At 45.0% G+C, this 12,528-nt stretch overlaps 1 protein-coding gene across 2 annotated transcripts in view; it reads left to right on the plus strand.

Annotated features, from left to right (window-relative positions):
• Nucleotides 1-269: 269 nt before the first annotated feature.
• LOC120958658 (transcription factor collier) overlaps nucleotides 270-12,528 on the plus strand; it is a 54,373-nt gene continuing 42,114 nt past the window's right edge. Inside the window, exons 1-4 of one of the 2 annotated variants that reach the window (XM_040381610.2) lie at nucleotides 270-649; nucleotides 9,393-9,546; nucleotides 9,705-9,768; nucleotides 12,026-12,081. In XM_040381610.2, the coding sequence (XP_040237544.1) occupies nucleotides 528-649; nucleotides 9,393-9,546; nucleotides 9,705-9,768; nucleotides 12,026-12,081 (396 nt within the window). In that variant the 5' untranslated portion in view covers nucleotides 270-527. The remainder of the gene's footprint in view (nucleotides 650-9,392; nucleotides 9,547-9,704; nucleotides 9,769-12,025; nucleotides 12,082-12,528) is intronic. The other variant, XM_049608484.1, reaches the window with a different exon arrangement.

Genomic DNA, 12,528 nt, shown 5'->3' on the forward strand with positions numbered 1-12,528 from the left:
ATCGATAACTAATTGAACGGATTCTGGCCCAAGATACGTTAGCACATATCCATCGCTTCCGCGGGTTTGGGAATTTCCTTCAGGGCAATTGTGTGTGTGTATGTGTATGTTTGTCTGTAGTGCGAGTAACTCTGTTGCTAACGTCACACGGTAGTGCTACCGCGGTGATCTAGTCACCCTTGCTGTGTTGTGTGCGGGATTGTGCTTTAATTTAGTGCGCGTTTTGCAGTGTGTCCGCAGTGTATGTGGTGAAAAAGTGATAATTGTTTTCTGTGAAGGCGGATAGTTTTGCAGAACCAAAAACCAAGCGCGACCCGACCCACCAGCTTGATCGAATCCACGCGCGGCGGCGGATTCGACCTGCAGCAAACGGAGAAAAATTGTGGTCCACCGTGTACGATAACGGTTTAAAGCTGCGTTCGGACGAGACCGTGCCGGGCTTTAGCTCGGCCTCGCCCTGGCCCACGCTCGAGCTGGAATGGGGCCGGAAGCTCTATCCGTCCTCGGTGCCGCGCGGTGCCGGTGGCATGATGTTCGGCCTGCCACCGACCGGGGCGGACATGAATCAGCCCCGCGGGCCGATGACATCGCTCAAGGAGGAACCGCTCGGTGCCCGCGCCTGGATGCAGCCGGCCGTCGATCAGGCAAAGTAAATACCGTTTCCCGTTGCTACGTTTTAAGTTCGTTTCAGTGTATCAATGCCGTAAAGTGGCCGCAACCGCAGACAGCGTTTTAAATTCTACCGCAAACCATTCACCATACCCGGGCTGAGCCCAACAAAAGCCCCGCGCGATTGAACAAATTTTACGCGGTCCATAAATCACCACTCTGCCCGGGACAACCGTCGATGACACTTGCCAGTTCGCGGTTTTTGCGCTCAACAGTAATTAAGATCGCTCGGGGTTGATTAAAACTCGGTGGTGGTGCCCGCTTTACGGACTTAACGGGGGGCTGCTGCCCCCGGTTGCTTGGCTGCGGCGAATTTATGATCGCGATTTAACTCGCATAATTTATGTGCTAAATGCGCCCCACTGCGGAGGTTCAATGGCTGAAGGGAGAGAGCGAGAGATAGAGAGAGGGGAGTGGTTGTGTAGCTTCCAAACAACCGCGACATGGGCGAGCACATCGATGACGCTGCTCCATCATCAAACCCTTTTCGATAGTATCGGATAGGTAAAAGTTTTGTGTCAGATGCACGTCCGATTATGTTCTCACTTTATCGTGCAGCTTCGTTTTTATGCACCCCAAACAAAGAGATGGGAGAAAAAACACAACCACGCACGTCTGTAACAGACTCACTTCTAAACAACGGCTTCGCCTGAAAGGTAGGCAAACACACAAACACACCTACAGGCAGGATCAACTTCCAGCAGTGGCGTTTGCGTGTGTTGGTAAGGTTAGGTTTCGTCTACTCCACCCCCAGGGCCTGGGGGCAGCAACCAGATGTTGCGAACGAAGAAAGGATACCCCGAGGGCGTCCGCTGTTAGCAGCAGCAGCAGCAGCACAGCGTCCATCCGGGGGTGTTAAGTGACTAATACGACTGTTTGTTTTAACACCGGTCGCGCTGTTCAGCTCCATGAAGGAGAACGTTCTGCTATCGGGTAGGAGGAGATGGAATGGAGTCATTCCGCTCGTTGGAGAAATGGGCAAAATTTGTGCGCAGCGATACTCTTGCCGTATAAACCGTTTGATCTGTTCGTGTTCTGCTGTGCTTCCTTCTGATGCCGTTTGGCGTGCAGTTGTTGCGCCCGTAGTACGGTTGATGTGGCAAGTGATTCTTGACAGAGTTTTTTTTTTTGGAGAGCGTTCTTTCGAGGTTTGCTGCCTGTTGGTCATGTTGGTTCGTTGCAATCTTTGCGACCTGTTGTTGCGGGAGGGTTTTCTCTTTCGTCGTCTTCCCCGACGGGGTTTTCGCGTTTTCTATCTTTGGATGATGAGAAAGAACTTTTTGTGTTCTCTGCTCATGTTCAGCGCTTTTTTGCGTTCGTTACATTGAAAAAGTTGCTCTTGCTGTGTCGATTCACTGCGATAAGATGGTTGTAAGAGGATAAAAGATAAAATCAAGAGATAAATTGGAGCACCATTTAGCACTGGACATGTTTGAAAAAAAAAAGCGTTTAGTAAACGGAATTTACTCTTCTTCTCTTATTTAATCTTCTTTTTTCATATTCAATGTTGTTTTTGAATAGAGATTTTGATAATACACAGTTCGGTATTATTTAACACTTTAAGCGCCGTGTCATATAAATTCGCATGACGGTTTTGCTCACCGTTCAGCTTTGCATCTGGCGCTCAGTGATTCTCTTGAGAACGAATGAGGTAGGAAAGAGAGAACGAGAACGACATGTGCTACGCCGCTTATCGCAATGAAACAAAAGAGTGATAACAATGGCACGAGAAACTGTCGCTCTCATCGCTCTCTTGCCATGCGCTACGTGCTAACTCAAAAACTGTGACGTCAGGCCGGCGGTCAAAGTGTTAAAATAATGGTTGGGTTATCAGATGACCAAGCAGTGAAGGTCCTTGTAGTATTGCTAATTGTTAAATATTGTGATCTGAATGTAAAGCTTTACATTAATCTGTTTGTAATCCTTGTTTTATGTGTTCCCAGCTTGTTTTGGAACAAATTGTTTTGTTACACTGTAAACATAACTATTTTATTTAGCTCGAATCGACCTACATGGTACTATGATCTCTAAACGGTCACGCCAACCCAGGACAGGTTGAGGAGAATTGCTTTATCAAGTAATCAGTCCATACCGCGAATGTCTCCTGAGCCTAGTACAAGCCAATTCTTATGCGATTAACTTAATATTAAAACAATTCTTTTGGTTAAGATGATGCAAAACCATCCAAAAGCTCATTTTGAAAATATCTTTTCTACAATGACTATACGAACCATTTCATATTTCATTAACCTTTCATACATACATACAATGCAACGAAAGAAACTAATTTGATGCTTATTAAGAGCCGATAATAAATTGATAAAATCGTCTGCTAATACCAGCGATACGATAATCCACCCATGCTACATAATTAAACATTGCATGACACGTTGTCACTGTGGCTATCTTTTCCCAAAATAAGCGTACCATTGTAACGCGTGTTATGTGCTCATTTATTTTTATCCTCTTTTTTTGCGTCCTAAGAATATCGATCCCCTACGTAAGGGGGGATGTCATTCTACGTTGCCTTCCTTTGAGGTAGACTTGAGTGGCACTTATTTGTTACCGAATTATGGGCTTCGCTCACCTGTTTTGCCAAAAATAATTCATTAATATTGTCCACACTAGGCATGTTTCGTGTGTAGGTTGTTTCGTCCTCGACATTTCGTCGGTCCATTTTGGGAAAGGTTAGGTTAATTGTGTGCCTTTGTCCCCGGAGGGATTTGATATGAGATTAGTGGATGTCTATTTTCGTTAGGGTAGTTATTTGTCTCCTTTGTCAATAATAGACCAGACCAAAAAGGACAACGGCCCGCTAAATGCCATAGTTCATTAAGTCACTGTAAATGAATACAAATGGAAATGACTCAAAAGATAAACAAAAAATCATTAATTTAAGTATCACATTTTATATGGTTATTGCATAAGAATCATCTTCAAGGTATCACTTGACGAAAACAGCTTAACTATGCCGTCTCACTGTGTTTTAACTATCACACCACTATGTTTCCAATCAATTACGACTGCACACAATTCTAAACGATCCATTCACCACTCTGATTCTCACACATCGTCACACACACCAAAAACCATCAAAAGCGAGCATATCATCAAAGCAATTGCAACGCCATAATTCGGCACATGAACATTGGCCCATAAAAAAGGGGGCAGATGCTCGTTTTTTGGAGTACCATTTTTCCCCCAACACGCCCCATGCCACCATTCCCACCTAAATGTACGCGATGTGGGAGTTGTCAGTGCACGGTTTTCGATTCGATGAAAGCTATCCCCCGCCGTGATGTGATCTAGTCGAGTGTTGACGCACTCCCGGGTGCGGGAGAGAAAGACGTCGCCATTGAAGCACGGGCGACTGGCTGGGGTCGGGAGGAAACCGATTAACAACGTTCATCGCACCGAAATTGCACCATCCGAGAATGTGGTCGATTGTGGATGGTCTGATGTGTTTGTGCTGATGAGAGCGTCAACATCAACATCGTCAGCGTAACGAAGCAGGCTCGTACCGGGGTGTCTGTCCCGGTGTGTTGCCCGACCGGCCGCCGACTCGATAACGCTCCGTATAATGATGAGGTTAAATTCAAATTCAATTAATCCTACCTCAACCGTAGAATGTGGAAGAAGAGATTGAGTGTGGTACCGCTCGAGACAACCGAGAGCTCGAACGATAGTTGTATTTTACGCCCAGCACACCATGCTCAGGAAAATGAGTTCGATGTGGATGTCGAGGCTTCCGACACACACACATACAAATTGTGGTTAGGTTAGGCATTTGTATGGCAAAGACCAACGGTTTATGGTTTCATCAAGTATCGGTTAATGATGCTTGACGGTAAATAGGCAGCTTGGCGTGTGCATTGGTTTACCACACAAACCCCGAACGAACCTTATTGGCATGGATTGCTGTGGCATTTTCGGAAAGTGCGGTGTGGCTTTCTGGGCGTTTGTCGACATATGGTGAAGGGAAATTAATTTTCATCGAATCAGAACGTGCTGCTTGCTCATTTGATTGCCACCGAGTTCAATCCGAGTTGGTGAGAGTGAGGATTAAATTATCAATAGGTTAATTTGCAAACTGATAACTGCTTTGTCAGATTCGTTGTATTTTGTGTGTTCATTTAAAGACTTGAAAATTAACGTTATTTTGCAAAATAGACTTTTACTGGATTTATTTTTCTCAAACACTTGAAAAGACAATATTTGATAATATAATCTTGTAATAGAAAACATTTCTGTTCCTGCAAAACTATCTTTTAATCTTTTATCCTTTAAAAGTAATTCCTAGTTCATTTCTGTTTAAGTTATCTGGTTTATAATTTTGAATTTAATAAAAAATCAACTCATTTCCTGGATTTGGGTAAACGGCCCCATACTGCTGAAGCCAGGATTTCCTGAAAAAAATAGAAATATATTAATTGCTTTCTTCTTCAAATTCCAAGTGATTACTGAATAAGGAGTCCTCTAGAGGCAATTGCAAAACCAGATCTCGCTTAAACAATTGCCAACATTGTTTATTTAAAGTTGAATGTTAAACTATCTATTATGGGAACTTCATTAAAGCTGTCAAATCTTGAAAAAACCCCTGTCTTGTTAACCATCAAATTAATTCATTTTGAAACACACAACAATCACGTACCGGTTAAACAGTAATTATCAGTTTCAAAGCCATAATACGCTTGCTTAAAAACAATAACACCGGAAAAACGCTTTTCTCCACTCTCTGTTCGCAATGAGACACACAAATTGCACCCAAATTGGTTGCGATTTACCGACCACTAATCGAATTCCATCCGCTTCCAAGTAGCATAATCGGATTAAAACACCACGAAAACGGGCAACAAACCGCACGAACCGCGGTGAGTATTTAATTTGCAGCACCACCACGCGACCATTACCAATTGCAATAATTTGTTCGGTTATCTTTCGCCCCCCTTCGCCGACCTCGCCGACTTCGGTGGATGAAAGTTCCACCAAATCAAATCATATTTGTCACGAGCGGTGCTGGATAAAATTATCACTTTATCGCCAATCGCGAAACGACGATGAAATACCACCCTCTCATGCCCACCACTACGGTGCACTATGTGCAGCGTTTGCCGATTGGGATTAATTTTGTGCTAGCATGTGCTGATGGTGGTGCATGTACGGCGGTCGATGATCGTTCGCTGATCTGTCAATCGACGGCTCAATTAATGTCGCGAGTAATTAAAATTAAACCTCGCAGTGTCCACGCTGCGGTGTGTCACGCTTTAAATGGGTTTAAAGGTATGGAGAATACAAAATCGAGAGGAAAACTTGCAACCTGTCCACCTGGAATTGAATATTTCATCTCCAATTTCAATTGAAGCGTAGCAAAAACTGTTCTAGAACATTATGTCACCTACATGACAAGTTGGGCACATTTGCCGTGTTTAAGGTAGATCAATTTAGCAGGATGTGTTTTTTTTGTGTTGTATTTCTACAATGTTCTACATACTTCATTGAAGATGCGGTCGAACATTTATCAGAACCGGGCAGTAAGTCATTCGATCATACATCTTTTCTCTTCCCCGTCGATGTACGCTTTTTGAACACAAAAAACCTCAAACCATCTTCCACCCCTTACCGTTTTGGGTCCAACGGGTGAGTTATTGCACGTTCGTCTTTTTCGGATGGCTCCCCAGCGAGTTCCAATGAATATCCTCCCGCTGCACTTGTCTTCGGATGCGCTGTCAGTGTAAGGGTTTTGCGGGACATTTTTTTTTTTTTTTCGTCCATCTCTCGTCCTTCCTTTCTCTATGAACTGACAACTGACTGTGTTCACTGCTGATGTTGCGTTGTACGATCTCCGAACAATTGAACATCGTAATTCAATTATTCAACCGACACCAGGCCTGCAATAGTTCTAGCTCCAGAGCTACGAACCCTTTCGATAACCTCAATATGGGAGGTTTCTTTTTTGTTCGTTCTGATATGTCCTCGAAGCTATGTGTACCAACAAAAAAAAACATTCAACATTCGGGATGCTTTATGTCTTTCACTTTCGATTGTGATTTTCGGGTCGGGTGGAACTTAAACGCTCATGTCCACTTCAATTTTCTAGCACGTGCTACCACGGGTATAGTTTGAAATTCTAAACGAAAGATGTCAAATATAGAAGCCGGGGTACATTGTATAAGCACTGCACATACATACGCTCCTTTTACCACTCATACATTATTATTGATCCCAGCAGATATCCATGCGTTTGGCTTTGCCTCAAACGAGATGCTCCGAAATGGGTTCTTCTCGGAACGGTCACCAGTGAAGTCCGAGTGTTTCACAATATATCAAACCGATAAACTTGATTAGTAACCAATTTAAATTGGTCACACTCGTAAAGAATGAACAACTTCAGGTTTAATCGATGGGAGCGAGGACTTCCCTCCAATCGTTGGGCAACGATGTGTTCTCCATTTGAACAAGGCCAGCGTAGGCAATAAGCGTTTCACTCGCTGCCAGAGCCCAGACTAGTGCTAAAGGCTAATTTCGGCCTAATTCACCAAAGCGGAAACGGCTCGAAAGAACGATTCCAATGTAGTGTGGTGGGTGCTATTGCTCGAGTTGCCTAGTCGTATGAATTGTTCAGGGCTATAGGAACACATATTTTCTTTATTGCCCTGTCTCGCTGGTGTCGTACGTAATTTGCGTGCGTGACCCATAACGCCGTTGGGCTCAGGCTAACCACAGACCAGATGTTTCAGTGTACAACATTGCAACGATATCCAAGCAGTGGAACGTCAGCTATAAAACCCTTCGGAATGCACTGAGTTTGTGAAGGGAAATGCAAACAATAAGAGTGCTTCCAACACCACTGGTCGGTGTCCCATATCGTCAGGACATTGTGCCTACAGCCTGGCACCAAAAAAACAAGGATATGAATTCAGAGAAAAAGTGTTTTGTATGAGTTTTTGGATTTTATTTCCTTTTAAAGCCAGCCTTCGTTTTGAAGAGATAATACTCTCCTATTTCATCGTACTATCCATAATTTGACATTTATCTGTCGAACAGCTTTGACAGCTCTTGTTATACGGTCGAGTATAACTCAACTTCCAACACCATAAAGATTTGCATCGCTTGTAAATAAACCCAAACGCACAAGCAATTAGACCTTTATCGTCCATTGAAGGCGATGAATTATATCACACAGCTTCTAGCACGAGCTGCACCAGCTCAAACCGGGCCAGTTAAACAAACATCCCAAACCTCAATCAACACCTCCACGCACCGTCCCGCAGTTTCACCTGCAGTTGGTGCAGTTTTTTCTCCGACAAGCCCATTCCGCGCACAATTTCACTCTCTCTGTCTCTCTCACTTGAGCTCGATCCCTCGAAGCATGAAGCTGTACATCACACACTTCCGATCGGAATAGACTGGACCCTCCCGCGGGGGGATATCGGTAGTGAGCATAACCCATCACGATGCACCTCCTATTCATCCTCCTTCTCCTCAACATCACTAACCAGAGCTGCAATTCAAATCGAACTGCAAGTACGGAAACGGTAATAACGCTGTTTCGGTCAAACCGCCACCATGTTCGCCAATTTATGTTTCGCCGACACCCGACGCGGCCTGCGCCAGCCCGTTTTTGCCCGCTGGGGTATTATCAATATTTCGATGAAATTTTATTGGCTGTACGTTTTGAATAAATTTGTACTGCTTTGCAATGCTAATGGTAGTAGCAGTCGGTGCTCGGCGTTAATGACTGTCCAGGCGAGAGAGGCGGACTGACAGAAGGACGGAACACATACACAACATTGTAGATACAGATACAGCACACTGTGGTTGTGGTTTTGTGGCTGACAAAGCGTTTGTGTCAATTCCGAGCGGAACTATCTCGTGTGAAACTAGTGTGGGTGTAATTTTGCACACTACGATTTACGTGAGTTTTCCGCGAACCATGTTTGAATCGCACTGGGAGTCTACTGGGACAGGCACTCAAAAAGTAGAGGACATCTGACGCCGCTAACAAAGATGATGTGTTGTGGCCGCGTTTGACTCTTAGTTGCGTACGGTACGGTGAGTTCTTGCCTGATTCTTGCCTGATAAAGACATTGCATTCGCCCCCAGAGGCTGTTGACGGTGTGCTGTCGTTAGAATTGGCGCTGCCTGCGCGCACAGAGGCACTCTTCGCGTCAGCCCGTTTCTTAATTGCCGAGGGTGTGGAGGCCTAGAGTGGACGGCATTATAAGCAGGACGCACAGGGGAAGCAGTTATCATAAATTTAATATCGGTAAGCTGTTCTCCACTGTGCACTGCCGGAAAGTGTAGCCGGAAAGACCGAAAGGACCATCTCGACGGTTCGGTACGTTTGCAGACCCTGCAGGCGGTCCAGCTATGATAACCGGCGAGCAACACCGTATCGCTTAGCGAACGTTTGGCATCGCAGAGAGCACGCATTTCGTGGCACCGAAATTCCCGTGAACGCCGAGGACGCAGTGTTAGCTGAAGCGTACAGTGTACAGTTCAATTAAATTTTACAGCTCTCCAGTCGAAGTCAGTTCCGCTTTCGAGGAGCGCATGATGCTTTGGCGACCATGCGGTACGGTTAGTCTACCTTCCAGGCGCCGGACTTTTCGCTTTGGAAAACGGTTTTAGCGGCACGGCGATACATAAACACTGCTCGATATGCTTTCAAATCTTAATTCACGTCTCTTTCCCGTTTCACTCTCTCTCTCACACACACACAGCTTGGGCATTGGACGGGCACACTTTGAGAAGCAGCCGCCAAGCAATCTGCGAAAGTCGAACTTCTTCCACTTCGTGGTCGCCCTGTACGATCGTGCCGGTCAGCCCATCGAAATCGAGAGGACCGCTTTCATCGGCTTCATCGAGAAGGATCAGGTAAGCAGCGGTGGTGGCGAGATTGTCGGTCGAAGACACGCAACAGTCCCCACGCAGTGGTCGGTACGAGCGTCCTGCCGTTGTGCCTGCCGGGAAGTCACCAGCTAAAGCTACAAATGAGTTTCTCTCTCTCTCTCTCGCTTAAATCCCAATCGCAGGAACCGGATGGCCAGAAGACGAACAACGGCATCCAGTACCGGTTGCAGCTGCTGTACGCTAATGGTAAGTAGTGCCCGGAAGTGCACGCCCAGCATACATCCTGCGATACTGCGGGCTCTCCCAAAGGAGTCCTCTTCCCGAAGTAGGTAAAGTTTTAATTAGCCCAAACGATCGTCCGGAAGGCCGCCGAATGTGTGTGTGTGGGATGTGTCATGTGCAAACAGGACATGGTGCATAATTTATGCAAATGGTGCCCACCGAGCAGAATTCCACCGTGATGCGGTGCTGAATCCTACCGCCTGCTTTTGGTGTGGCGCAACAAATTAGCGAATGTTTTAGCACACCTGAAAAAGGAGAAGGCTTCCCCGTGTATAATCATGTATTACCGGGGGAGCTTAATCAGGTACAGAAGGGAAGCAAACGAACCAAAAAAACTCTTTTTTTGGTTGCAGTAAAAATAAAAACCAAAGCATAACGAACAACTTTGGAGACAAGCGGAGAGCGCAAAACAAACGCATTCCATAAGCTTTGCCGTAGAACTCAACGAGAAGAGACACGCGCTCACTCGTTTGGCCAAGATACCGGGATAATCCAACAGAATAGAGCTGGAGCTCTGATACGCTTGGTTTAGCATAATTGCATAATTCATACGCGATTCCTGAGTTGGATTTGCGGGCGTATGTTTGCACATTGTTAACGTGCTGTCGGGTACAGGTAAAAGTGTGCAGAAAAATGTAAGCGTGCCATGGCAGCGCTGTCCCATGTTTATCGGAGCAATTTTCAACTGGTGAACATTTTGGAGATGGTTTGGTAGTGTGTGTGTTTTTTATACAAATCTGGCCCCAGGTGACAGAGAATTCTCGGGAGAATACAGGTTATAGTTGCTGGATATAACAAAACTACAGATACTGGAGAAGATAGTGCTATCTAGTTTAAATAAGCCCATCAACCCAATAAGATAATTTTACACCACAACTTAACCCGAACGTCATATTTGTTGGGATGTATAGCCTTAAATAAAGCAGGGATTATTTAACCATTAATGTCCACCAACGACTACTACTAGTGAGTCTCGATACGTAGACCAGTTGATGGGGTTGTTTATGTGACGCTGTAAAGGACGCTCACGCGTATCCTTTTGCCCATTTTTCATAATTGTATCGTCCCTGGTGTAGATAAACTGGCCAATCATTCCCCAAGGGTTATTGGTTTTAGTTTAGCCTGTAGAGCTCCAGGGATAGATAGCGCCCCGGAAGTCGGTAACAAATGACCAATGGCTATTTTACGATGTCGTTTCCCTCATTTTAGATTGCCGTACGTGAAACAAGGATTTGAAGGAGGGTTAGGTGTGTTTTTGTTTATAATAAATCAAACAAACAATTACGTCCTGCGGTGCAATGTCATTCCCTGGCAAACCTAGCATCCAAAGTGTCCAAGGTGTCTATGAGTGGCCTCGGGCAAACATAATCCCAAGAAAACACTTTTCCTTCACGGTTGCCGTGATGGGATCGTGTATGGTCAACTTCTGGGTTTCGAAGGAACCAAATTAAATCACCCACTCCAGCTAGAAACCATTTGAAAGTATGCAAAACTTCTGGCGTGCATTTTTCTTCCCTAACACATGGTTTTATAGCAGCGCATACGAGAAAGAGGAGTTTGGATACAGAGGAATAGGATGCCTTTTCATACTGCAACCCTCCACAACTCCGACAGCGCATGACAAAAACAAATAAGATTTTGAAACTCACCCTTGAAACAATGGTTACCACACCGCCACAGCTTTACAAACACGACACTGGTCAATTGGTTGCCTTTCGAACTGGCAAGGAGCAACTTTTTTATCTCCTTAATTTATCCAATTAAAATTAAGTGTTTTGATTCTGTGCCGGCGTCGAAGCGTCCAAGCAGGAGAAATAGAGAGAAAGACTTCACACGAAGAAGGATTCCTTTGGGACGTGTGAGTGGTCAGAAGCAGTATTTGAATAGCCACATGGAGCCATTCCCGGCAGAAGGCGAACAGTATGCTTAGATTTTGCTGGTTTATGGCGTTTTCAATTATTGAGCAGCACTAGACTAAATCTTATTACATCGCAAAAACTCGGATGGCAGCAGTTCGAAGTAGCTCCAGCAGTTCCGGGAGTAGTGTTATTAAATTTGGAACCATTTTATAGTTGCTAGAGGGTGAGGTAGCTCCCGCCTCCAAAACAGGAGGAAATCGAATCGAACCTACGGGTTTGATTATATCGCTGCATTCTTATTGTATTGTGTAGTTGTGTTTTGGCTGAGTTTCTTTACGTGTTCTTCTCATTCTTCTTTCCAGGTGCGCGCCAGGAACAGGACATCTTCGTGCGACTGATCGACTCGGTTACGAAACAGGTAAGAGGCATCAGAAAACATGTTTCCGAATTGCATACCCAGGCCAAGTCTATTGCGATGTGGTTCACCTGAAATGCACTCTGGTTGGTGTTTTTAGAAGCTCATAGAATCTAACGATCTTAGCTGCAACCTACTACGAGACGGTTTAGCAAAGTTCAAAATCGCACTTTGCTCCATAAAACTGTCAGCGGGTAAAGAAACGACTTGCGGTGAATAATTGAAACCGACAGCTCGCTATCCAATTCCGATAACAATTGCAAAACCCGGCCGTAAATGACCGTACGCCAGCTGTGCAAAGTGCACAAGTGCATTTCGAAAGAATATTCCAGCCCTGCACTTTCTCTACACTTCAATACTTAATGCCCGACTGACTGCTCCGTCCGTGAGCTGGGTACTTCAACGAACCGATCTGCTTCAAACGTATCCCGGGCAAGTCAATTATTTACA

The sequence above is a fragment of the Anopheles coluzzii genome, chromosome 3, assembly GCF_943734685.1.
Source record: "Anopheles coluzzii chromosome 3, AcolN3, whole genome shotgun sequence".
Lineage (NCBI taxonomy): Eukaryota > Metazoa > Arthropoda > Insecta > Diptera > Culicidae > Anopheles > Anopheles coluzzii.